The 9,533-nt window shown below is 42.0% G+C and overlaps 1 protein-coding gene across 1 annotated transcript in view; it reads right to left on the bottom strand.

Annotated features, from left to right (window-relative positions):
• LOC106806207 (atrial natriuretic peptide-converting enzyme-like) overlaps positions 1-9,358 on the bottom strand; it is a 20,331-nt gene extending 10,973 nt beyond the window's left edge. Inside the window, exons 1-8 of the mRNA XM_014808084.1 lie at positions 9,323-9,358; positions 7,785-8,067; positions 6,062-6,160; positions 3,070-3,315; positions 2,658-2,795; positions 2,331-2,435; positions 1,677-1,790; positions 109-247 (exon numbers count right to left, since the gene is read on the bottom strand). Coding sequence (XP_014663570.1) covers positions 109-247; positions 1,677-1,790; positions 2,331-2,435; positions 2,658-2,795; positions 3,070-3,315; positions 6,062-6,160; positions 7,785-8,067; positions 9,323-9,358 — 1,160 coding nt within the window. The remainder of the gene's footprint in view (positions 1-108; positions 248-1,676; positions 1,791-2,330; positions 2,436-2,657; positions 2,796-3,069; positions 3,316-6,061; positions 6,161-7,784; positions 8,068-9,322) is intronic.
• Positions 9,359-9,533: the final 175 nt, after the last annotated feature.

The following is a 9,533-nucleotide window of genomic DNA, read 5'->3' as shown; positions in this document are numbered from 1 at the left end:
ACGAACGACGACACACACACACACACACACACACACACACACACACACACACACACACACACACACACACACACAGAGAGAGAGAGAGAGACGATGAGAAGTGATCACCTGTAACCTAGCTGTCGGCAGGTAACGATGTTGTGCGTATCCATCCAACCGTCGGCGCACACTTCACGCCACTGCGATGTCGTGCCACTGTACACCTTTAGCACTCCTTCGCCATCGTCTCCTATCTTGTCTATTTTTACTGCGAGAAAATTACACACACACACACACACACTCATACATACGCCATGCATGCGAAGGAAATTTAATGAGCTCGTTTAAACCACGCCGTAGTAAGCGTCGGAATGTCTACAATATTAAAGCATGAAAATTCGATAAAAGTATAAAATTTCCTCTTCAAATAGATGGGTATACCATGAAGGAAAATTCGAGAATCGCAATTAAAAATTACTGTAATTACACAACTGACGGTTTTAAATAGTGGCACGAATGCCTGCACGAATACTTCAGAGGCCGGCGCTCTGAAATCGATAGCCCGTATTATTTGCGGTAAAACAGTAATAATACGTTATATAATAACAGCCCAATTAATCAGCAGCAACGCGGCCTGATCTGAAGTAACATGGTGCATTTTAAATTATCAAAGCGTTTCAGTAAATCGTCCTTGTCGTTTACTGGGAGAGACAAATTATATGATCGCGATTTCATCCTGAACAAATTGATCACCACAAAGGTTCTTAAGGTTTCACGGGGTTATTAGTTGGGAAATTGTCCACGGGGGAAAAAGAGCCAGTACGACAAGATACGACGAGAAACATCTCTCTATTTAGGGAAACATCTAGTGTTTCTGTGAAGCGCATGTGTCGGAATTTTTCTAAGAGAGCTTCTTTTTAGTTTTTGTTAATAGATTTCCTCAGCTACTTATTTCAAACAGTCACTACAAGACATGTGGGCGGGAGTAGCTAATTTCATTAAAGTAAAAACGAAATAGTTCTTACCTTGCTAATACATGCGATCAAATTTAACTTCATCTATTTAGCGAATTGACTATTATACAGCTCTCTTTCGGAACATCTTCTATATATTACTTAACCTAATTGCCACTATCAGCGGAGTGTAATAAGTAAGTATCACCTAAGGGAACGCGTACTATGACCAAATAAAAAATGATAGATAGATAGATAGATAGATAGATAGATAGATAGATAGATAGATAGATAGATAGATAGATAGATAGATAGATAGATAGATAGATAGATAGATAGATAGATAGATAGCTATTTCTTTCATTTTCTCTACTCTGGTTTTTCGAACCTACTAATTCACATAATTATGTGCTTTATCGTGCGTTCATTCATTAGTTACTAAATACTTTGCTATGTATAGAGCCCCCTACGAATAAACATATAATACAGATAATCGTGTATCCGACTTAAAATAATACATTGTAGGGCCTACGTGCATAATTTCTAACAATAATATCCCGCTATAGCTACAGCTGTCTTTCACACTTACTAAAATTAATGCACGATCTCATGATTAACTAGACATAATAGGTTTGAGATTATAACGCCAACTGGCTAATTTCGAGATCACACGTACAGTGTACGTTAAGGTAAATACCGGACACTGTCTTAGCGTTATTTTTCTGGCCTCAAAATTGTACCTACTGCAATTAGTTTCATCGCTGTCGTCTGCACAAGAAGGAGCGCCATCGCATACCTGCGATTTTTCTACGCATTGCTGAGATCTACAACGCCACTGGTTATCTGTACAGGAAGAACCTGCAATGGAGAGAAGCTGTTTCACTGCCTGATCAACAAAGTCGGGTGGCTTACACGATTCGTGTTGATGCTGGTAAAATAAAATAAACACGCATGTTTAAACTGTTAGAAAGCCGTTCGGTACCTGTCAGAAACACGCGTAGATTGTCTAATTATATACGCATAAAGAATGTACGTATAATACTGAATCGAATGGCGGCATGGCTTGGTATGCTTCTCATCCGATATATATCAGATAGTCCAGCGTTGATATAGTATCAAGAGCTAGTATTCAACTCGTTATCAACTAGCGTCGAAGGGGCCAGATTGTGATACTGATACTCATAACACAGTAGCTCCCTTTTTTTCTGTATCGCTTGCTCGCGCTCCCTCTTTCCCCTCCTTCTCTCTCTTTCTTGTTTTCTCTAATATGTCTTACCTCTCTTACTCTGTTTCGCCCTCTTATTCTTTGATTAGCCTATATCTCGTTCACTCCTCTTTTATCGTAAATGTTTATGTTTTTAATATTTTAGTATTGTGAATGTCAACGCGTCAACTTACTGCAATTTAGTTCGTCGGTTCCATCCACACAGTCCTGTATGCCGTCGCATCGCCAACTCCTCTGCAGACATTTATGGTCGTCGCAGAGAAAGCCGCTCATACATTCTGTAAAAACGGGAGATTTCCAACACCAAATGTGTGTGTGTACGTCCGTGCGCGCGCGCGCGCGTGTGTGTGTGTGTGTTTGTGTGTGAATGTGTGTGTGTGTGTGTGTGTGTGTGTTTGTGTTTGTGTGTGTGTGTGTGTTTGTGTGCGTGCGTGCGTGCGTGCGTGCGTGCGTGCGTGCATGCGTGCGCGTGCGTGTGTGTATTCTGGGCTGATCTGTACCTGTAGATGGATCTTTGAGATCGTCATATGCCCAACAGATCCTCGGATCCGTCGAATCTGGCAGGGCATCGCAGTCTATGTCACCCGGCCATCTTAGATCCATCATCACAAAGAAGAAATCGCAGCCTCTGTATGCAGCTGTGTGATAGGGACGCATGCAGATTTCAGATTATATTATATATGCCACATATATATATTCATATATATTATATATAATATATATATATATATGCCAGCAGACGCAGTTTGAGTTGGTAACAACACGAGTATACGAATAACAACGCAAATGATTTACCTTTCTTTGACCGTCAAACTTTTGTGCGCTATTCAAACTATTAACTACGAACACGGCGATATGTTACCATGCATTATACACGGAGCACGGGACGCGGGGTCAAGTGTTGCAAATTACCTTTACAAAAACTACGACAGGGAGGCAAAAGATTTCCATTATGGCCGCATCTCGGAACGTGCATTGCGCAGAGGAAATGCAGAATCCCTGGGTAGCAACTCATGCCGCTGATCGTGCGGTAGCTCATGGCGAGGTAGAGAGGTATGGCCGTCAACTGATGGTTGGCTTCAGCACTTTCTGGTACGAACGTCCCGTTGTCAGGACTAGTGTGCAGGCAGAGCGGCTGAACGAAGTTTTCACAGCGACCTGTTTTTGTTAGGGGATGTGTATTTAGCACTCATTGTTGTACGAATTAAAAGCATATGCGAATTCAACTTTGTATATTTTTCAAGAAAAACACTAAGCAATAATATTTTGCCATATTGTCACTTACCTTGAGGTATTTTTTATCAAAACGTTGTGTTTTTGTTACGTTTGAAGCAATAATGCTGTAGAGCATATATAAAAGTAATAATATCGCGCCTGTTACTCTGGAGTCAGTACTAACGTAGACGTGAAACTCGTTGGGGGACCAACTCTTTCGGCGAAATCGCGTATTATTGTCGCAACAGCTCAATTTGCCGACACTGTCTATAGCGTGTTCGGCAGCGCCGAATACGGTTCTGTAATTGATTCATTCGCAGATAACAGTCAAGGCTGGATGTCACTGAACAAACATTTGCAACACGCGAGTTTGTTACGATTATAGTTCTACTGGAAGCCCTGTTTGAGCGGTGGCTTACTCATTTGTAATACAAAACATTATGACACTTAAAGCGAGCACTGACAATCGCATCCTACGGTTAAATGTCATTTTGTTCGGTTCACGCCATTGGCGACGTAGTGAAATTCAAGACCGCCTGTCTACAACGGTGCTATCCCTGGTTCATTTCGCAACCATGCACGCATTTTGGTGCAATGACATTCTACCTTCTTACACCGCCATGCGCCTAATCATTTGGCACACAACCGTTGTTGTATTTCTTATATCTATTGGGCAGTTGGCTATACTGCAAGCATTTTACGTACATGCGCACGCCATCGGTGTCGTATAGCATGAGCAGATTGATGAGAGCTCGTGCGTCTGGGTAAAGAATATATGTTGTTTTTTGAGCGCAGTGTTGATTGATATATATATAGTTTTATATATATATATATATATATATATACATATAGAAAAAATTCTAATATTCAAATATTTAAAAAAATTGTCATATTATTCTATTTTTCTACATTTATATTATATATTATTATATGTCCGTAGTGTTTCTCTCTCTCTCTCTCTCTCCTCTCTCTCCTCTCTCTCTTCTCTCTCTCTCTCTCTCTCTCTTCTCTCTCTCTCGCTCGCTCTCTCTCTTCTCTCTCTCTTCTCCTCTCTTCTCTCTTTCTCTCTCTCTCTCTCTCTCTCTTCTCTCTCTCTCCTCTCTCTCTCTCTCTCTCTCTCTCTCTCTCTCTCTCTCTCTCTCTCCTCTTCTCTCGTGCTCTCTCTTCTCTCTCTCTCTCTTCTCTCTCCTCTCTCTTCTCTCTCTTCTCTATTCCTCTATCTCTCTTCTCTCTCTCTCTCTCGTCTCTCTCACTCTCTCTCTCTCTCTCTCTCTCACTCTCTCTCATCCTGCTCTCTCTCTCTCGTATATATATTGTTATATATATATTGTTATATCGTAGACAGCTCGAGGAATGGAAAGGTTGCGACTTTGATATAGAACATGCGTTGATTAACTCTATAGTAGGTGCGAAAGGGACGAAAGGGAGAGACATAGATGAGCTGAACCTACTCATATGATCGATAGGCATGTTTCGGAAGGCAATCGTGGAATGTCGAAGGAATATTAGGCGCAATAGACGTCGTATGAGCCAAACACACGTCACACGAAACTATGTGCTAATAGTAGGCCCTACTCCGCTCTAATAGTAGGGTGATGGCTTTCGGGGGGCGGCAGGTGTGAATTAGAAGGCTACAGATAGAGTCACATCGCGAGTCGCACACGTGTTCAGTGACGTTTGTCCCGCACGTAGGAGCGTTTGAATATCCGTGAGGGATCCATATAATGTTTGTATGGCTGTCTTTGACCAATGTTGGTCTTGTCCTGTGCATTTTTTGCGCGCGATGTCATAGACTTTGATTACTACACTATAGCGCAGTTTTTCACAAGCAAAATTTATGTCGTGATGCTCATAGATTCTCCGCCCATGTGCCAAGGGAAAAATTATTCCCTGAAATGAACACCCAGGGCATGCGCTGTTTTTAACGTATATACAACTGATTAACGACGGGTGTACCCGTTATTTTCTGGACGCGGTATTGAACCATTTTAATCATTTGGGAACCGGAAATGCCAGAGTGATTTTTCTTGATTCGAAAATCCAAGTCAACACGGGACGCTGGAACGCCGAAATTGCGAAATTGATTTTGAACGGAAATTGGGAAATGGCACGGTTTTTTTACCAGGAAAACTGGGAACGGACCCTGTCCGTTCCCCTTCATAGACGTTATGGTCACTTTATATTGTAATATGCCATCTGTAGGCAAGAGTGGAGGTTCTTCGATCATATTAGCTAACCCCAGTTAAACAATATGATATTATTATGGCCATAGAAGGCTTTGAACTGCCTATGTTCAATTCGAATTCTAAAATTTATCTGTTTCAGTTAAGCATTCATCACCGCTAACATCATCAGATGCATTGCACCTTGTAGTACAGTATCGAGCCAGCCCCTGTAGCCTCGAGCCTAAGCAAAACAAGCTGAATAGTTTTATTTATTTCCCACAACGATAATAGGATCTCCGTTTTCTATCAGGCTAAATCATTTCTCACGATAATGAATTGATCTGACACTGCAATATCTCTCTAATCCTCGCATCTCTGTTCCTTTCATTCACTTTGTGCGTAATTTCATAGCTGGATTAGGCCTATCATTACCAATGAATCGCTAGGAAACAAGATTACTGGGACGTTAACAAAATGGGACGTCATCATTATGGGTGCAATACGTCAGGTTCTATATACACTACCTTTACTATCGTGTAGCTTCTTCACGTCCCATACGTAAGACTGGTCGGTGGTGGTCGCCACTGTCACGCGCGAGTCCGGCTCGTCGTACGGATGGAGAACTAAAACGATCCAATATTTAATCATATTTAATTATTATTATTATATTTTTCATATGATTTATATGTTTCATATATTGTTCATTTTTTATTATTAATCTATATAGCAATAGAGGAGATGATTTCAATCGACATTTGAAGTAAAGTTCATCGCTAACTTTAATAGCTCAATGGCGCGTCAAGTGATAAGCTACTGGAATCCACAGAGGATAATTCAGTGGATCGGCGTCCCGTGGCGACGGTCCATGCCTCTTCTTCACACACATGGCTTTGGAATGACTATTTATAGTCTGATCTAATGAATTTCCTACTCTGACAATACTCACCAGTATGCCTCACACGTGTCGCATTTTGCTATGTTTACACTTATAACCTTTCAGCCCTTCTTCCCTCACCAGGAACGACGAATGTGATCCTAAACTCGTAGATGTTTTATAGGCAACGTCTCGTAAAATCGCGAATCAATGAGAGATAGGATCCTCAGACGTTTACACTTTTGTAACCTTAACAGACCCGCACAGCAGTTGCAGTGTGAATTAGCAACTTGGCCGCGGGCTCCAATAATTAAGATGCTGAAACACACTTTCGTCACTTGGCACTCCGCGGGAAAGCCAGGGATTCGGAGGTCGACAAAATCTATGATTAGTTGGCAGAAATCGGAATGAAAACCCCGAATATTCGCGAATGTATGTAATTTCACAATAATGTAATGTGTTTCACAATAAGGAAACACCTGCTATGTTCATACGCGTTCTACACATGTTGAATGCAATTGGCCGTATACACTCCCATGGGCCTTCGTGTTCATAATAATGTGAGACGTGGCAGCAGTTCAGTTTTTGCGCGGTGGGTAATAGTAGAATTTCTATAGGTAGTCTACAGTCACCGTATATCTATCTATCTATCTGTCTGTCTGTCTTTCTATCTATCTATCTAGCTAGCTATCTAGCTATCTATCTATATCTCTATCTATCTATATCTATCGATCTATCTATCTATCTATCTATCTATCTATCTATCTATCTATCTATCTATCTATCTATCTATCTATCTATCTATCTATCTATCTATCTATCTATCTATCTATCTATCTAACTATTTATCTATCTATTTATCTATCTATATATCTATCTATCTATCTATCTATCTATTTATCTATCTATCGATCGATCTATCTATCTATCTATCTATCTATCTATCTATCTATTTATCTATTTATCTATCTATCTATCTATCTATCTATCTATCCATCTATCTATCTATCTATATATATATATATATATATATATATATATATCTACATTATAGGACGTCGAACGCGTTCAAGAGTGTTAATTACTGAGCTAAGATTTAAACAGATTAGCATGATCTCGTCCTACAATACGCCAACGGTCACACTACACGGGAGAAAAAAAGTTGCTGACCAGCTTTTCCGTAAAATACACCGCTGTCATCGTTCAACGATGCATTTGCTCTCTTGATGCGGCTCTTCAACTTCGCGGATATAGGAAACCTTTAACTAGAGAGCGCACAGTTATTTTAATCTGTTAAACGTGTTTAATATGTGAAACGTGTTTAATCTGTGAAACACGTTAACCGCCCCCGCCCCCGTTGCATTTTCACTTACGTGTGGCAAAAAGAATTATGCCTAGGCACAGCCCTGCTAGCAAGATCGTGGTCGCTCCGAGAATGATCCAGATACATCGACGCGACCCTCGTCCGCACATCTGTCGGATGACGACTGCTGGCGTCGCGAACGGACGCGCGTCGGCCCGCCCGTCCGCCCCGACGTCCTTCTCTATGTTGTAGCTGGTGCTTCTGTCGACGAGCTTTAACTTGTGCATGTTCGGCAGCGGCTTTATGACGGACTTGACGCCGGCCTGCTGCGCTTTGTTTGCCTCGGTAGTTACCTGTAACGAACGCCGCGATGTGTAGTGTCATCATCTACACATATACCATATATATAGTGTACCGTAGAGATGTGTAGTGTACGTGACACCATGTGTCTAGCGCGTACGTATACATACCGCATACTGCAGGATATGCTCAGTGAAGCTCTGGGATGCATCGAACTATCAATTTATTGCCATAGTGTTTTGTATGTGTTAGCGCGTACCTCTGGTATACTGAAGGATAAACTCAGGTTGGAGGCCGCGGTAGGAGTGTAACGTTGCATCGAACTATCAATTTATTGCGATCGTGTTTGCTCGGTGCCAAAGTAAAACATCGTTAACTATTGTCGATAGTTCGCTGAAAGATCGATAGTTTTCAATCGTTGCCAACATTAAAAATTCATGTTGCTGTATTTACCACTAAATGTGTGTTTTTTGCTCGTAAATCTAACTAAACCTCATTACAGACACTTCACTGTCTGTCAACACACACCGTCATTGACGTAAATAATGAGAATAATTCCCAGTTATCCTCAGTCTTCCTACTCAAGTAGCTCACTCGCTATGCAGGACTATATGAGTGGAACGACAGGGGGCCAGTCTAGTGTAAAATTGAACGAAAACGTACCTATACACATACGTGCACGCGAATATACAGATGATGTTGTAACGCAATATACTACACAATTTAGTTCTGAATAGTATCGCAATGGCATTTCAATTACTGCAATTCTATCGGCAATGGTCTTTCAACTATTGAAATACGAACTATCGCAATAAGAAAATCGCACCGAATAGTCACCCCGTAATCTGTGAGTGTAGGCGTCACGAATCTGCCGTCTTGTAATCACCGTGATGGGGAATTCACACGTAAGACAGACGGGTTTCTCAGAGCGCACGTGGGTTTTTGAGCCAATATTTTCATCGCTTGCCCAAGCAAGAATACGTTACTTGTTTCACTATATAAGCGACTATACGCGTGGCCCTGCTGAGGGGGCGTCTGGAGGAACTCCAGCACAAGCATAATATAGTGCTGTTGGCGTTGATCCGGGCCCGGGAGCAGCGCAGGAACCGGCGAAACCCCCGACGTTGGTGGGTTCGGCCGTGGATCGAGCGGCGCCTGATGTTTGGGCAGTATAGTACTTTGATGCAAGAGTTGGAGCGGGAATCTGCCGGTGACTTCGGGGGGTCATGCGGATGGAGTCTGGCATGTTTCACGAGCTGTTGCTGAGTGTCGCCCCTCGCATCACCAAGGGCCAACGGCTAGGCTTACCACCTTTCTCTTGTTGGTTTTCTTCTTCAGAGGCATCCTGGATACTAACTTTGATTAAATGAAGTGACAAATGTCAAAAATTCGGGCAGAACTTCGATGTATCCACTGGAAAATCTCTGCAGCAAATGGCAGGCAACAGACCGGGCCTCGTTATATAGTCGGGAGACGGACGCGCGAGTGACCCACGAATGACCCACGAATGACCCACGAG

The sequence above is a fragment of the Priapulus caudatus genome, unplaced genomic scaffold, assembly GCF_000485595.1.
Source record: "Priapulus caudatus unplaced genomic scaffold, Priapulus_caudatus-5.0.1 Scaffold8, whole genome shotgun sequence".
NCBI classification, from domain to species: Eukaryota; Metazoa; Priapulida; class Priapulimorpha; order Priapulimorphida; family Priapulidae; genus Priapulus; species Priapulus caudatus.
Note: the sequence above shows the minus strand (reverse complement) of the source record. Positions and strands in the feature narration are given on the sequence as shown.